Below are 17,539 nucleotides of genomic sequence, written 5' to 3' on the forward strand. Positions count from 1 at the left end.
GCCTTAGCCACTCAGTTACTATGTGGTTCTCCGCTTGAGCAGCACAAAACTGCATCTGCCATCTCTTTACAAATTCACTCGCTTACTACACTCACCATTGTTTAAGCTATCATGATTTCGTAATTCCTAAATAAACATTTTCTTAATTGGTATTTATGTGTGCGTGCCTCCCTTGTTGTCATGGCCATGCAGCCCGCTTTGCGACACACGCCTGCACTTCCAAGAAAATAACAGCAGCAGTTCAGACTCAGACACAGACCTGCCAACAGTTTCTGCAATTCTGACAGCTTTGTTCCTCCTGCAGGAAATGTGTGTTGTTGCTTCATTTTTTAATATCTGTCTGAGTGTGTGAGTGCTGTTTGGGTTTGTATTTTCATTTTAGCCAGCAGCTGAGTGGAGAATATTTTCTAAACACGGCGACGTTACAGATTTACAAGCTTTCTGATGTGTGCGCATGTCCTCTGAACCAAGGTGGTCGTCCTTGTTAACCGCAGAATGGAAAGAAGGTGGATTCAGAGGTAAACAATACATTAATGTTTAATATAGAAAAACTCAGTTTGTTTTTATTGTTGCAGCGGTCACTGGGAGGCACTAACTTATTAGCTTTTTAGCTTATACGGTGAATTTTTTGACTGCTGCTAATTTACATATAGTTTCTGCAGCAATATTGCTGCTGACTAAATATAATAAGTCCTGTATTCACTCTTGTTTCAATGTGCATTGAGTCACTTCCAAGTTAACCATCGCCCTCTGAGGCTGCTAAATGCTTCAATTAGATAATTTTACTGACAAAGAGCTGATGGTGTGAAAACAGTGAAAATGAACCAAAATGATACAGATACAGGGTGGACAAGTAAACAACTGGCTGAAATAAAAAATAAAGCCTTCCTAAGCCTAGGGGGGCAGCGGACCTGTGGAAAAAGAAACTCGTGAGTGATCAGGTGGCTGCTTTCATGCCATTTTCTCTTTATTTCACACAAACTGCCATAAAATACTGCTCACATGTGTTAAGTACTGGAATATTGTCTAAGTTCTGTCTTTGATGCGGATAGCTCGAGGTGAGTTTAACTGATGTGAGCAGCGTTCTATTTTTATTTGCTTAAATCTCCTGCAACACACCCACACACACACAGAGAAGCCAGCAGCTACAAACAACAAAAAACTGTAGCTGCAGCACTTATAGTTTAGCAGATGGTTGGTGTTGCACTGTTAAAACAGGAGCATTTATGACTTTCTTAACCACGTTTGTTTTGACACCGATGTCTTTATATCTGCGTGTCTAAACTACTGCTGCTGCTTATTTCCTCTTGCATAATTGGCACAGGTAGGCACTGTGCGTATTTGCAGTGTTTTTAATCTAAATTTAAATTTTGGTGTTTTGCACAAAGTTATTGTGCAAGTTTAGTTATGCCATTTCACTTTTTGTCCCCGTGCATGGTAAGATTTTATTTCCGTGTTCTAATCCGAGCTAAAAACATGGGTCCCCATGACTTGCCAAGCTGAGGGACCACAAGAATGCCAAGTCTGTGGCGATAAAAGGACACAGAAGCGTCTTGTGTCTTCGGGGTTGCCTCCTGAGTTGTCTGTCCATGTCCGGGGTTAGAGCTGAACGTAAAGTATTTAGATAAAGGAATGGCAATCTCCTCCCACAGGTCTTCAGCTTCAGCCTCAGGAAAGTCCTTCAGCACCGTCTCAACCACAGAAAAGTTCTCAAAGCTGGACAGAGTGCAGGTTGAATAGACCACAGTGCCTCCTGGACACACCGCCAACAGTGCAGACCTGTAATCAGCAGACAAATATTCCACCTTAGACCTCAGCTAGAATTAAATTGCATCAAAGAATATGCTGTAACCATTCAACCAACCAATACACATTTTCACTTTAAAAAACTGTATATGCTGTTTCTATATTGTGCTTGTTGGTGTTATTTGACTGATTTAACTGCAGTCTGATCTGCAAACTACAACTAAAACTGCAACTGCTACAGCTTCCACTTGACTCTCCAAGCTATTTTGAGTTGGAGACCTGAAACAAAGTTTATTTACCATCAATCTACCTGAAATCTTTTTTTCAGGGAGTTTGTAATTTTACTGACGGTTGGTGCAGTGTTTAGCAAAGTCACCTCTTAGTAAAATGGTCCTTGGTTTGAACACAAGAGACATCTAGGATCTTCCTGTGTGGAGTTTGTGTTCTCTCCGGGTTCTCCGGCTTCCTCTCACGGTCCAAAATCATGCTTCTTATGTTAAGTGTTGATTCTAAATTGACTGTAGATGCCCTATAATAACTGGGACAGGCTCCAGCTGGATAACCGGTTAAGTAATGGATCACTTCCTCCCTGACTGATCCTTTCTCAGCTCTCATCTTTCTTGATTATCTAATTACTTATTTAATAACGATGTTCCCACAGCAGTTCTGCTAAATCCAGTTACTCTTCATTTCTTGATCTACAAGTTTAGAACTTATCTCTCATTTGTATTCACTACTGGACTACGGTACCTTCCCTTCATTCCTTCAGTGCATTTTAATTGCGTGCTCATTAGGATAGTGAATGTTTTTTTTCTCAACCTGTAGAGATATTAGAGTACCATAAGGCTAATGCATAAGCAGGAATTTCCAATGTCAGAATGGGTGCTTACCTAAGCAGCTGTGCTTGGAGTGAAGGAAGCCTGGCTCTCTCCTTCAATCTTTGTTCCCCCTGCTGGCTGTTGCACGAATACAGCCAGCTCCTGTCATTAGAACATGGAGCATCAACCAAAACCTACGGCAGCGAGAGAAAGGAATGCGAGTAGTTGGTGCCCATGTCAAAGAGGAAGAGCAAGGGAATAAAAAAATGTAAGGAAAATGAAAAATGCTGCAGGTGTCTAAAATAATCCACATAAATGTCACTTTCCCCACGGCACCTGAGCCATCAACAGACCAATTTTGGTCAGTGGAGGTGGAAGATAAATTTCGCCTAAAAACCAAACCATTACCATTTAAATAAAACTGAATAAAAGACAACAGCTTTGAAGTTTTTACATCTGAACTTTGAACCTTTCAACAAGTTTGTTCTCAGATTTTGGAAATCCCTCAAAAAAGCTCCTCTGCATTTTGTTTGCACTCTATTACCTTTCAGCCTTTTTCCCCTCCTACGGTGCCTTACTCTAACTCTTTTTAGCCCTTTTCCTTTTTTCAATATTGTGTTCCAATATGAGTCACTTTGAGTTCTTTGATTCCTCCCAGCTATTTGTCTGCTTCTTCTTGGCTCCTAGTTTGAATAAACAGTTTTCTTTTTTTTCCTCTCTGCTGAGTTTATTAGTTTCTGTTCAAAGGCTTGCTGTCCTCATTCATTTGTAGCTGTGGCCTTGGAAAATAAGTGTCACCCCATTTTACAGGACAAAATCACATGCTGCCATAAACATGATAGGATTTCTTTGCCAACCTTGTCATATAAACCCGCTTCGCTCTGCCCAAAAGACCGTCCGTCCTGTGCAGACACAATCACTCTGCTTTTTAGTGAGTGAGGCAAAAATGACTCCAGGGTTTTGGCAAGCCAGTCCCGTCTGTGAAGATCTGGTTCATTACAGCAGAGAAGCGCTGGAACACAGCACAGGGCAGCATTACTGATTATAGTATTCAATGCAAATGGGTTATTCGCAGCAGACAAAAATATTCCTTACAATCATCTGCAGCGACTTAGATGCAAAGTGTGTGTTTAATATTCAAAATAAAAGCCAACATGTTTCTTTTTCCCCCAAGTTCTTTTTACCAAGCACACATAATCTGGAAAAAAGGCTACACTGTGAACATCCCTTTACTAATAGAGTAATTCATTTGGGGTTGTTTTAATCCGATTAAGTATAAATAAAATCAAAATAAAGTCTTCTAAAAATGTCTCTTTTACCTGGGCTCGCACTTTGCATTATGGCTAAGGCTTTCCCCCCAGGAGCAGAGCAAAGATCCAGAACCTTTTCGCCATCTTTGACTTGCAAAGCCAGCACTGGAAGCAAGGATGCAGCATTGAGGAGGTAGTACTGCTTCAGCTGGCCAGGCCTGTGAGCCTGAGAGGGAAATCGCAGGGGGGACGGGTGGATGTAGCACTGTAATGAAGGAGGAGGAAAACTGAGGGCGGGTTCTGACTGAGAGTCCTGACCGAGTGCAAAGGAGCTGTTGTCAGACTGGGGATGGGGGTCACCTGGAGAGCCCTTGGAAATGCAGAGAGTTGACAGAGTATCTTTTCCTTCTTGGTATTTAGAATTTAACACCGTGGAGGGACCATTAGAATGCAGCACTGAGACATCTGCTTGTGGCAACAATGTGGAAAAGCCCTGGGCTCGAAGAATCTGTGCAATGCCTGTCACTGCAGTGAAGCGATTGAGCATGATGCCATACTGCCATGACTGAGGGTCCAGCAGCACTTCTCTGAGGGACAGAATTAATCTCAGTTTGGAAAAGGTGGAATTACTGTCCACGTGCATAATGATTACTTCAGGTGAAATTTACCTTGCATATGGCCACAAGTCACCAAGTTCCTCACTGTACTGCTGGTCAAAGTGATCGAGCACTGGTTGACACAAAGTTCTTTGCTTCTTGTGCCTTTTTGTTACCTATTACATGAAGACCAGGCAGAAATAAAATTAGGCAAATCTATACAAAGTAAACTTAAAATCCACTTTAGGCACATTTTCTGCTTAGACGTCGAAAGTCCCACTCAGGTAAAAACTTTTTTAGACCACTATCTCAGGAAACACATCTTAAATAAACACTACATACACTGATAAATGTACAATTTTTAATTTGTTATTCTATTTTCCAGCTCAATAGTTTATGTACAAAAATAACTGATGTACATTCAAGTTTTGCTGATGTTCCCTTTAGGTTATGGAAGAGTGAAGTTACAAAAAAAGAAAAAAGAAGAAGAACTAGGGTCTTATACAGCAGCTACCCCTGGTGGATATCCAGTGTAAAATCAACCCTGGGAGGTTTGACTGTACGTATTACATGTAGATCTGGTCAAATTTATTATCCCAACTAGCCTGATGGGGCTTTGACGTCCATCTTTATTGATACTTTGAATAACTACAAGAATCTGAGTCAACTGGTTTAAATAGCTATGAGTTTTTATTGCAGTAAATACAACAATATTTAAAAACGCGAAAACTAGCATTGCAACTAATAAAAAACATATTAAAACATTTTATTTAACATTAACATTTACAAAAACTAAAATTTTAATTGGGACGAGCAAGCACACTCTGGAAACTGAAACTAGCCTGGGTTAAAAAAAAAAAAAAAAAAAAAAAAAAAAAACCAAGACGAAATTAAAAAATCTGATTAAAAATAAATAATGAAATACAAAACTATAATAACCACGCTGCTTTTATTCCCCCTGAAAACATGCAAATAATAGATTTTTAAATTTAAATTAAGAATTTTCTATTTTGTTGAAAAAAGTAAAAAGTAAATGACAAACACGGGGGGGGGGGAAGTAGGATACATCATATTCCCTGATGTTTGTTTACCTGGTTATTTCGGGGATCCTCTGGATTAAGCTGCTGAGATACATTATCGCGGTCTGTGTGACAGTTACACCAGCGACACCGCCACAAACGTGTCGGCGTTAACTTCTTAGTTTTAAAGCTAGATTTTCTCCAGATACGGCACAACTGCGTTACTGAAAACATTTATTTAGCCCGTCTTATTGATACTGCACAGCTGACACGTCCGAATTTATTTTCGGCAACGTTCAAATCTATTTGACACAAAAAACACAGGCGAACACTAAAAACTAACGAGTACGTTCCTCAAATCCTTCCCCTCACTACAAAAACGGTGCTTTAGTTCCACCTATTAAACCGGAAAACTGTTGTCGTTGGTAAGGGTGTAATAATGGACTCAAACCTGGCGGAGACAGGTTGACTTACAAAATATCCAAGCATTTAAAAAAAAAAAAAAGAAAAAAAAAAAAAAAAAAAAAAAAAAAAGCATTAGACCCAGGTGAGGAAGGACTTTTGTGTCTACATAACGTACAATGTCAAGGAACCGATTTTAAATGGAAATTTTAGGAACTCTGTTAGCAGCATAATCCAAGGGATTTATCTAGTCTCAGTGAGGGTCGAATTATTTCGTTTCAAATAGACGCAATACAGCAGTTCTACAACCATCTATAACATATGGTGGAGCCTCTGCCATGGTTTGGGGGTTCAGTTTATCCATAGATGTGTGGAATTGAGTCAGATTTTGATCATGTAATTGACTATGACACACACACACACACACACAGTAAAAGCATACCTGGATAGAAAAAACAGAATTTGAACACTGTCGATCATGGACTGGCCTCTCCAGAGATCGGACCTCAACATTTTTTGCCTTTGTGTTGTATTTCCATTTAGGTTTAGACATTTCAATAAATCGCTGCACCCATTTCCATGGGCATAATCTAAATAAATAAGCTACATTTGCTTTTAAATCACTTCATTCCACAGCTTGGCATTACAACAGTACGAGTTTCTTTTAAAAGGGAACAGGTCCATGATCCTACCAGGTATCCCCCATTATGTTTATTGAAAGCCCTCCCACCTCCCCTCACAAATGTACAAAAACATTTGAGGAATTAAACATTTTATTTCTGTTACTGGTTGCATGTTTGTTAACAAAAACTGCTGATTAAATATACAACGAGGACACAACAGTCCTTGAAATGTTTTGCCAGAGTTTCATACGTGAATGGATTCAGATCTTTCAAGAACACAAAGATAAACATGATAACCAGCAATCACACAGCTGTTCAAACTGCTTATTCTTGTTAACATTGTGAGTTATCCTTTCACAGCTGGTTTTACATGGCGAACAGAATGAGGAATGCAACCATCAGACAGAAGAGACCCATAGCTTCAGACAGAGCGAAGCCCAGGATGGCGTAAGAAAACAGCTGCTGCTTCAGAGAGGGGTTCCTGTGAAGACAGAGGGGCCAGTGAGATCAAGTAGTGCTGATGCCTAAGAAGTACAGCTAATGAGGCATGTTTAGACCAAAGTTTTCCATGATTGACTTGGCTTAAAGCACAATCAATAATTAGTCAGTGCTAAATAAGTCTTTAATATCTTATTTTCACGAACAAACATTATTCCTCTAACTTCACTTTCCCAGTGATTTTAAGTGATGCCATTTAGAATGAAGTATGCCAAGTATCTTTTGGTTTTATAATTAATCGCCAAATGGCAGAAATCTACTCAGGTCTCCTCTTTCTTTTGTCATTACCTGTTCACTAGGTCACATTATTTTGAGAACTTGGGTATTAAGTAAACAAGACTAAAACGTTCTCTTCTCGACAGTAAAAAAATAAAATAAATGGCCTCATTACTACTACAGGGGACTTGTTAAATTTACCTGGCATAGCCAATGATAAGGCTGCCAAACACTGTTCCGATTCCAGCTCCAGAACCAGCGACTCCCACAGTGGCAGCTCCTGCTCCAATGAACTTGGCAGCAGTGTCGATGTCACGGCTCACGGCGCTGGTTTGGAATCCCCGCAATGCCACTTGCTGCTGGGAGACACCGCCGCTCAGTGGTGCCAGAAGCGAAGCAGTCTGAAAAACAACCACCAAAGTATCAAACACAATAATTCCCACACGGTAAAGTTTACTTCTAATGCAAGCATTACTTCTGCTAAAAATTTAGACCCATCAAATAAGACCTCTCTAAAGAAAACTTATTTTAAGATGTACTACATCTAGCTTCTAATCGTACCTCATCACATTATGGCCCATTTTTGTGGGAACATGAAGATTTACCGTTATAAAATTTAGTTACTAGTTATTGAGATTCTCATTTAACTTTAATAACCCCCACATGGAGTTTTCCCCATTTGAAGATTATTATAGTTGTATATTTATAACAGAAATACACAGATGCACAGTGTGTAGGGTTGCAAAAACAAAATGGAAGATGTTTCATACACTCTCGTTCTGTTTGTTCTTTCATAACAATGAATTAGTCATTTTTGCTTTGGCTCTGACCACAGACAGCATGTTAAATCTACCCGATTACGATATGTGGCCATAATTCCACAGTTAACAATTCAATATACAGTTCAGCCTGCAGAAATGTTTCTTTGGGATAATGTGAGCAGGGTGGCACTATTTGTTGGTAATAAAAACAATCAATGTGCTTCTTTGTTAGAAGATCTCAAATATATACAACTACTGCTACTACTACCATTTAACTTAAAATAAAACAAATCCGTATTTTACCTTTTCTATTTTTTGCACAGTGTTAATATAGAAAATGACAAATGTCACTTGATGAATGGTGTGCTCTGCGGGCAACTCACCTCTGCTCTCCTGCCGTCTGACACTACTGCTGCTGAGAGCGGTCTGTACAGCGCCCTGGATCCAGCACGGACCTGTGTTAGAGGGGGGAAATTGTTTTGACATGATTCGCCATAATTTATGCTAGAACAGCATTAGAAAGACCTACATCAGCTGCAGTGACAAAGCTTTTACATATATATAACACTACAAGTCAATAACAGAGACCCATTAAAATGTTTCTCTTGATTCTCTTTTCAAGCCTTACATGGAATACGTTATATCCTTTAGATTAAGTTTGTGGACTTGGAGGAAATGATGGAAAACCAAAACAGTGAGCTTCCTCCTGATTAGAAGCTAGGACGTCCTTGTAGGTATGAGCATTAGCTAACTTTAGCAGAGGGTCAAAGACTGCTTCGCAGCCAGTGTTAGCAGCCTACTTTATAATAATTTACAATGACGGAAGTGCAGCTAACAATACTCAATCAGTAAACAGGCGCAGTTTAGCAATTATCAGTTTTCATTCATTCAATCAAACTGACCAGAGAGGGCGTGGAGACGAACTTAGAGCAGGCATACATTACGATGGGACGTTCTGGTCAGGTCACCCACAGCAGCTGGAGTTTATCCGAAGTCTACAGATAAAAACACATGAAACACAAAAAACCAAAGCATTAGCTATTTGACACTGCGCCTTTTGCTAAACAACCAAGTACAAAGTCTGCAAAAATCAGGTAGACACGCAATTAAGGTCAAGAGGAGAAAAAAACCGCACAATACCGCTAAAGGCAAGTTAGCTGAAAATCAGACGAGCTACACGACGCTGTGAATAATAGACTACAAAAATACGGAGCAACAAAGAACACTTAAGAGCATATATTTAATTCAAACCCAGTTTCTGACAGAGGAGGCTAGCACTCACCGGTTTGCAGTAGAGGTCGAACGCACGAGAGGCTTGCGCATGTGCAGTGTCACATTTATTGGTTGGTTTCCGGTGTCATGGGAAAAAAGTGATTTCCGGTATCTGCCAAATTGATCACCGGCATTAAAACTTTTGTAAATGACTTGTTGGCGTATAATCTGTCAAATATGTCCCAAATATATCTCTCATGATTTATATCAATGCATTTTCGTCCAGAAGAAAATTCTTGTTACATGGTAGAAACTGCAATTACTTTTTGGCAAAGTGACTTTATGTACTGACCTGAATAAATGTCACTCACATAAAAAAAAGCAAAAAAATTTTTTTCAAGAGAGATCAGGCTGAGAAATATGATCCGGCTGCAGAAATTGCACCAAACGTAAGATAAGAGTTCTATAAATATATTTTAAGTCGCCAAAAGTACTTGGTTGATGCTAATGTAGATTAAAAAAAACGCAGAGTCATTAAGATAACAAAACTGGTAATTCATGTATCTTATAACTCTTTCGTAAATCGTGGTGGATACAGTATACTTACCAATATAAGCAACTGACAGACAATTGACATGAAAAACACAGGAATATCAGAAATCACCTCAGAAGGAAGCATTATAAAAACTTTCTGTCAAATCCAAAGTTCTGTACTGTTTTTACTGAAATTTATTTATTTATTTATTTATTTATTTTACTAATGTTTATTCAGTTACTAAATCTATGCATCTTATATGGCTTTATTTTTTATACAAATTCGTTGTATTTGTGTTATGGCCAATAGATGGCGACATGATGTCTCATCTGAGAAAGGCATGTGTCACATTTGCTGTACATGTTATTTACACATTTTGGGTTGCTGATTTAAAAAATAATGTCAGTTTTTCTTTCTCATTTTGTTGTTTCACAAGTGGCAATTAGAAACACGATCCAGATGTTTTTATTATTATATTTTTCTATATCTTTGAATGTTTCACTGCATCCAGTGATGGAGGCTGTTCCTTGTCTGTACAAATATCAGTCTAAAAGGTGTCCTACTTAAAAGCGGCAATTACTCTGCATCCGTGGGAACTGTTCATTCTGTCCAGTTAACAGAAATACATGAGAATATGGAAATTGTGTTGGAGAAGCTGAAATATGATGAGAACAAGCTGGACTTAATTTTTAAAAACTAAGTATTTGTGACTAACTGTATGTGATTTTTTTCCATTTGTGTTTTAAACATCATTCAGTTACATAATATCAGCTATTTTCTGGAAAAGAGTATAAATCCAGGGTGGTGTAGTGATGGTTTGTTTTTTCAGGGTGGTGTGAACTAAACTATACTTGATTATGTAATGTTGAAAGATTTAGTTTCTTTAATAGTGAAACAGTGGAAAAATGCAAACATCAGCAGAAGTAATACTTAAGTAATACTTAAGTCACACTCATTGTGCAGTATTATAATATTAAACACCTGGCACACTATAGTTGAGTTCAAAAGGTTCAACTGTAATGCCTGCACGTAACCACAAGAGGGCAGAAACGCACCATTCAGAGTTTACAATATCCACTTGAACGTGACACTTAACAATATCACTACCAGCCGTGCCGTCATGCTGTTGGCCTGATATTCAGCCAAATAATTATGCAGAATATGCTGGATCCATATTTAGCATATCAATACATCCAGACGTGAAATATAGAAAACTAAGGCTTTCTGTGTTTCTCCTTTAGCACTAGAAATAGTCTCCACACACACCATTTAAAGCCTTTTGCACAGTCAAACAGTATAACCAGAATAACGGATAAAGATTAGACCTGGCTGCTTAAGAGGAGGCGTCTACAAATTCAAGGACGGTTTTGATGATTGCATCATTTATTTCATCGTGGAAAGACCAAGGTGGTGGGATATATGGAGTATAATCCACCACCTACAGTGTATTAAAATTTTATGCATTTATAGCACCGTTTAAAAATGCTCCGAAATTTTAATTTAAATGTGGTTGTATGAAGCCCTTGTCTAATTACAAATATTTAGCTTTTTATAGAAAGTATGTATTATATTATATTATATTATATTATATTATATTATATTATATTATATTATATTATATTATAACAACATATCATTCTCATGATATTACATACATGTAGCATTGACCACCGCGCTGTGGCCACTGCTCATAGATCAGATCAGTTGGATCCAGACAACACATTTCGTTAAGATAATTTAGTGTGTGAACCTGAACACACTTGCATCGTGACGATGTGAGGCTATAACATCCCACCTAGAACCATCTCCTAGATATATATCAAATATTTATACTCCAGCTTTAAGTGGGTTTCCCCTCTTCAAAGTCTCGAGACTTCTCTGGCCGCCCCCTCAGAAGTAAGCTCCATTTGAGGATGCGGAAGGGAGATTCCTCAGCTCTTCCAATCATACACCCCCTCCGCAGCATGATGTTACCATTACGCACCACTACAATAAACGGAGACGCGAGTCTCCGGGGCGAATCCCTACTACGTCACTCTACTCCTGTATAAATAACCCGAGCAGCGACTCTGATCAGACTCGAGCAAAAACCGCTTTTCGGCTACAGCAACTTTTTATACCAAGGATTACTGGATTGCCTTCGTTGGATTTAATTTTCAGCACCGAGTAAGTGTTTTTAAGGGGCCGCTGGGGAGAGATTTCAAGCTTTGGTTAGATTTTGACCTTTTTTTGTGAATAAACATGTGGGCAGGTCAGGTCGACCATTTTTATATATATTTACTTTAAATGTGGGATAACAGCTTTTATTTTACAATATGACTTACAATGGTAAACATATTTGTAAAATGATCTCCCACTGTATTTCTGTGCAGATCTTGATAGCGCTTCTTTCTTTAAATGTGGCTGAAATGATCGCAAATTTACGCATGGCACATCTATCCACAGATCCTCGATAGAAGCACAATGACTTTGAACAAGGGTGACAAATTGAGGAACATGGACAAGAGGAGAGGAAGCGTGCCCTTCCCAATGAATTTACCCAATCTACACAGGAGAAGCATGCCCGTGGACGACCGCGACCTGCGCGCCACGACGCCACAGACGGGACAGACCGACGAGCTGTCCAATTTACTGCGGTGCACGTCCTACTCCCCAAGCGAGCAGCACCGTGGCAGCTACGCCTCAGACTCCTCCGACTCGGTGATCTCCACCAGCAGCGAAGCGGACTCCCAGGTGTACAAAGTGGTTCTCCTCGGGGAGCACGGTGTCGGCAAGTCCAGCCTGGCGCGCGTCTTTGGAGGAGTTGAGGATGCTAGTCACGACTGCGATGAAGCAGGTAAATGGTGATGCTGGGGATGAGTCATCAACCATAGCAACCCACACTCTCAGACACACACAATGAAGATGTTTCATTGTCTGTGAAGATATGTAATAAATGGGCATGCCAACGGCTGCTTTATTTAATTTTATACAATACTGAACAAACACTAAAATATATAGAAGGACGGTTATAACATATTTTAAAGTAATATTACTTTTTAAGTGCACTATTACAATTTACATCACCACACTTATTTCCAGTAGATTTAAAACAAATGCTGCAGTTTTTTAAATTACAGAAAGGCTGCACTAAAGCTGTACAATTCAGTATTATATGAGGACTGTGCATGCATTGATTATTGCTATTTCCACATACAGTGCGGCACCAGCTGTCAGAAGCACACCCAATAGCACTATGTGAAGGGAACCTACAAAAGGCCAGTGATGGCGTGATCACAAACTGTGATCTGGTTTAATGAGTAGACTCAGAAAGAAAAAAAAGTGCCAAAAATCAGAGTGGAAAAAAAAATAGCAGCAACACACTTTGACAGCAAACACGATTGCTCAGATAAAAGACACTTTGCTCTCCCTGCCAGTGTGTAACACAATATTTATTTTTCCTCCCTTAGGAAACACTTACGATAGATCTATGTTGGTGGATGAAGAAGAGGCATCCATCGTGTTGTATGACATCTGGGAACAGGTGAGACTTATATATTATTAATGAAGTGTTTGTCCATTTGCATTGATTCAGGGATTTTGAAATTGTAAAAGGTGCATTCAGCCATGTATGATGTTAAATTTAGTCTCTGTTTCTTTCCTGAAGGATAACAGCCAGTGGTTGAAGGACCAGTGCATGAGAATGGGAGACGCCTACATCATTGTGTATTCAGTGACAGACAAATCAAGCTTTGAGAAGGCATCGGAGCTCCGCATTCAGCTGCGCCGTGCCAGACAGTCAGAGAACATTCCCATAATCCTTGTGGGCAACAAGAGTGACCTGGTGCGGTCCAGAGAGGTGTCCGTAGATGGTAAGTGAGATTAATAAACTCGATCTTAAAATGTGCAGTCAGGGGCGATAGATTTGAATCCACTTGACTAAAGCCTTGCTTGAGGCATTTCAAGACAGAATCTGACAGATGGTTGAGCTTCACTGATTTTGCTAGGGTCAATCCACTTTTCACAGCTGACTGCTCAGGTTGATTCAGGTTCCTCTGCAGCTCAAGCAATCTGCCAGAGATTTGCCGCTTTCATGACTTAGGGCTAATTCGTCATCTCTAAGCTTACAGTTTTCCATTTCAGTGTGAACTTTCTCAGGGTTTTAATCTTCTTTCCTGTGTTCTGCATTACAGAAGGAAGTGCCTGTGCAGTGGTATTCGACTGCAAGTTTATCGAGACGTCTGCATCACTTCACCACAATGTGCAGGACCTGTTTGAGGGCATCGTCAGACAGATCCGTTTGAGAAAAGACAGCAAGGAGGAGAACGCCCGGCGCATGGCCAACTGCAGACGCAGAGAGAGCATCGGCAAGAAGGCTAAAAGGTTTTTGGGTCGCATGGTCGCACGCAAGAACAAGAAAATGGCTTTCAGGCAGAAGTCAAAGTCCTGCCATGACCTAACAGTTCTCTGAGTGACAGATGGGACAGAAGGACAATTTTTTCCCCCTTGGCCTCTGAAGACCAGATGCTGTGTGTTTTAACACTAACCCAAAAGGACTAACAGAACTGTACTGAAATATATTTTTGTTTTCTAGACATCAACCAAAAGCAAAAAGAAGCTATTGTTAATGAAATGACTGATGTTGTTTGAGTTATATCATGGTGATAACCTGCATTTATTTTATTGTCTGCCTTAAACACATTGTCATCAGTATGTATGAAAAAAAAATCCACAAAGGCTTGTTATTTCTATGTGCTGCGAAATTGCCTTGCGGTTAGGTTAATGTTGTGCCCTTTAACTAAATGGGTAGGGGGTGGGGGGTGATGTATATACTAATATTTGAGTCACGCTGAAGGCAACATACATCTCATTGTATTGTAAGACAAGGCAAAGGATAATGATGATAGGTATTCTGGAGTCATATTTTACTTGAAGTGTGGTACGCAGGTTCGTGCCTCGGCAGAGTTACTGAGGACTATTCAAAACATCTGTTATTCTATGTTTTTTTTCCCATAACGCTGAATTCAGGTTGTGAATGTCTGAGTAAAGCAATAAGTTATACTAGTCTTGTGAATTTTGACATGATTTGAAAATTCTTTTTACGTTGAGTTCCTTTTTCAATAAAATATAAAAAACAATCCATAAACTGCCTTCTGTCTTTAATCCCAAGGCACCGAGGCATTCAGCGTAACGCAGCAGAAATTGAGTAAATGTGGACGTACATCCTCATCAATATTCATTTGATCTTATCGGTGCAATGGAACCTCACTGGTCACTGGTTTTGCAGGAAGGAAAACAGGCAGTTAAGCATGTTCCTCGCAAAGTGTTAACCATTAATCCACCAAAAGGAGTACAAGTGCTCAGTTTTTCCACCCAATTTAAACTCCTCTCACACCTCTCAGAGGGAGCACACGCATCATTTGGAGAAGGTAAGATGAAACATTTTTGTTTAGAGAATAGAGTTTGTTTATTAATTTTCTTTATTAATTGCATGTTCCTATCGTAATTACTGTCGAGCTACAGTATACCCACAGCTTATCTTTTGTACTTTGGAGGCTTTAATTGCAGCTAGAGGAGTTTGTAAGTGATTACCATGACCATAATTCAGAGTGATTGGGTACTGCTACACAGCTACAAGATATTTGTCAGGCATTAATGATGAAATACGCTTTGTTTTTAGATTAACCTAAAAAGAAATTTACTTTTGCTTTCCAATCAAAAGTGTCTTTCTTGTTGTCCACTGTGTGGGCTCAAATGTGGCATTTAGTGGTTTCATAGGTGGTTGTGCATTTGAGTGCACGCTGTTGCTCATTTAAAAACTGCGAAATCCTCTCGTAAGTGGTGCCTCTTTAACAAAGTGTTTGTCGTGCTAAGACCAGTTGGTCTGAAATGCTATGATTATACATTTATCCCGTTTGCAAGGGGGAACATGGCTGAGAGAGGAGCTACACCAATGCTCTTCACAGCTCTCATAGTAAGCAGATTTTTTTGTATTACATTAACCTTTCATACTAAGATAACATTATTGCATGAACCTTTAGCTGCTACCAAGACAATATTTTGTTTCACAGTGGGCAGTACTTTATACATCTGCACCATGTGCTGGGACGAATGTTAAAATTGGTGTCCCTGAAAACTACGATGGTATTTTCCCATGGTATCTAACCAAGGTAAGGCACTTAAAACTTCTTGTACTTCTTGTGCTCATTTTCCAAGAAAGCAGATGTGTTTCTCTAAACGTAACCTTTTTAATCATGGCGATTAGGTAATTATATATCTAAGCAGAAATACAAGCTGATTTGATTTCAAATGCACTTTAGTAAGAATTCTGTGTTGTAAGCGTGACCTTTCACTATTTAAAAGTCAGAAATGCAAAATTTAATCAAGATTTAACATTTAAAATCATCATTCGGTAATCAGTAACATGTTGAAAAATAAACTGATAGAAAAGGAAATTATGCTGCAAACCAAAGCTGGATCTGTGTGTTTTCCTGCACTCAGACCTGAAAGTGTATAAACCTGGTAATTGGCATGTTCACAATGCTTGTCAGGTGTCAGCCTCAGTCTCTGCATATAGTCCATTTGGGTGGCAGACAGGATGTTTAATTCATACTTGTCAGTCAGACCTCCTCTGGGTTATGCAACAGCATGAATGTTGGCATTTTATTGGGCTGGACTGTGGTGTCGTCACGTCTTGTATGAAACATAGGAATATATTTAGGCTTTGATGTCAGTCTGGGTGTCATTTTGACTCACACACAAATAGCCTGTTAATGGCCACAATGGAGGATAATAACCCCACTTTGTGTTATAAATGGAATAGACATAATAATTGCTTCACATTCGTTTAAGGCAAAAACCTTTTCATGAAGTTGCGTTCGTCAGAGAGGGCTAAACTCGCAGATTACTGTAAATACGCAGTTTCAGCGTCTGCTCTAAAGTAGATTTTTCAGACGCTGCTATATTTTTTCTTCAAAGCATCCATGAGCGTCCTCTCATTAAGCACTGCAACATTGTATGGATTTTTTGTAATCAAGTAATTTCGTCATTGGGGAAGTTGAATGGCAGGAGGCTGGTAAATAGAAATTCTGAAGCATATTTTACTGTCAATAAAACACTTATAAAAGCTCAAACAAATCAGCCTGTTGGTCCATTCCTGCTTTGGTAATGCCCTTTCACCCACCCAGAAGACCTCAAAATAAATCATAAATGCAGTGAAGGATGATGTGAGAGCTGGGACGGGGTGAGATGGAGGCAGATGATCTGTTGTGGTGGCCCCTGAAGGGAGGTGTCTAAAGAAGGCGAAGAAGAAGTAAAGATGTCCTACTCAGTCTAACTCAAACTCTATCTTATTCAAACATAAGTACACTTTGTGGCTCTTTTGGGGCTATTTTAAGCAGATTAGCACACTTTTAACTAACAAAGTGAATAAAGAGAGACAAACGCGTAGCCTCCAGATGAAGACATCGGATTTAGATTCAACTTTGAGAATTTCCTTTATCTTTTATTCAAGTATTTGAATGTTATTTTTTTCACAAGAAGCCCAAAGGAATGTTGCTGCTTGTTGGCAAACCACAGCTCTGCTTTCTCATAAGGCACATGGAACAAATGGTGGTCAGCTATTGTGGGAGCTCAATTATTGTCTCTTAGTGAACACGGCAGAGAGTAAAAAAAGCTCAATTTTAACCAACTTACCAGAAAAGGATAAAACGTGAAGAGCAGATTATCGCTTGCACTTTAATCATGCTGCATTTGTTGCAATGTCATCTAGTTTAAATGCAGGTGCATCTGTGTAGTTGCTTGTAGTGCATGTTTTTTCATTAACCATTAACCAGGATGACAAACTGATTGTTTTCATGCATACTTTTTGTCTTCATCCCCACA

At 39.3% G+C, this 17,539-nt stretch overlaps 3 protein-coding genes across 4 annotated transcripts; 1 reads left to right on the forward strand and 2 right to left on the reverse strand.

Moving 5' to 3' along the window:
- Window positions 1-536: 536 nt before the first annotated feature.
- On the reverse strand, window positions 537-5,896 carry nsun3 (NOP2/Sun RNA methyltransferase 3). The gene is made up of 6 exons (XM_026165953.1): window positions 5,502-5,896; window positions 4,483-4,586; window positions 3,884-4,401; window positions 3,422-3,576; window positions 2,637-2,758; window positions 537-1,779 (listed from the first exon to the last, which is right to left on the reverse strand). Exons 1-6 carry the CDS (start codon window positions 5,661-5,663, stop codon window positions 1,446-1,448), a joined length of 1,395 nt encoding a protein of 464 aa, XP_026021738.1. The 5' UTR covers window positions 5,664-5,896; the 3' UTR covers window positions 537-1,445.
- Window positions 5,897-6,586: 690 nt separating this feature from the next.
- Window positions 6,587-9,296, reverse strand: LOC113021345 (ATP synthase F(0) complex subunit C3, mitochondrial-like). 2 transcript variants are annotated; one of them, XM_026165966.1, is made up of 4 exons: window positions 9,212-9,296; window positions 8,832-8,924; window positions 8,313-8,384; window positions 6,587-7,569 (listed from the first exon to the last, which is right to left on the reverse strand). In XM_026165966.1, the coding sequence occupies exons 2-4, from the start codon at window positions 8,868-8,870 to the stop codon at window positions 7,366-7,368; spliced, it is 315 nt and encodes a 104-aa protein (XP_026021751.1). In that variant the 5' UTR covers window positions 8,871-8,924; window positions 9,212-9,296; the 3' UTR covers window positions 6,587-7,365. The 2 variants fall into 2 exon arrangements, with proteins under 2 accessions (XP_026021751.1, XP_026021760.1); XM_026165975.1 differs by lacking the exon at window positions 9,212-9,296 and adding an exon at window positions 9,070-9,185.
- Window positions 9,297-11,717: 2,421 nt separating this feature from the next.
- rrad (Ras-related associated with diabetes) lies at window positions 11,718-14,792 on the forward strand. The gene is made up of 5 exons (XM_026164002.1): window positions 11,718-11,842; window positions 12,122-12,512; window positions 13,126-13,199; window positions 13,323-13,527; window positions 13,849-14,792. Exons 2-5 carry the CDS (start codon window positions 12,140-12,142, stop codon window positions 14,124-14,126), a joined length of 930 nt encoding a protein of 309 aa, XP_026019787.1. The 5' UTR covers window positions 11,718-11,842; window positions 12,122-12,139; the 3' UTR covers window positions 14,127-14,792.
- Window positions 14,793-17,539: the final 2,747 nt, after the last annotated feature.

The sequence above is a fragment of the Astatotilapia calliptera genome, chromosome 1 (genome assembly GCF_900246225.1).
Source record: "Astatotilapia calliptera chromosome 1, fAstCal1.2, whole genome shotgun sequence".
NCBI lineage: Eukaryota > Metazoa > Chordata > Actinopteri > Cichliformes > Cichlidae > Astatotilapia > Astatotilapia calliptera.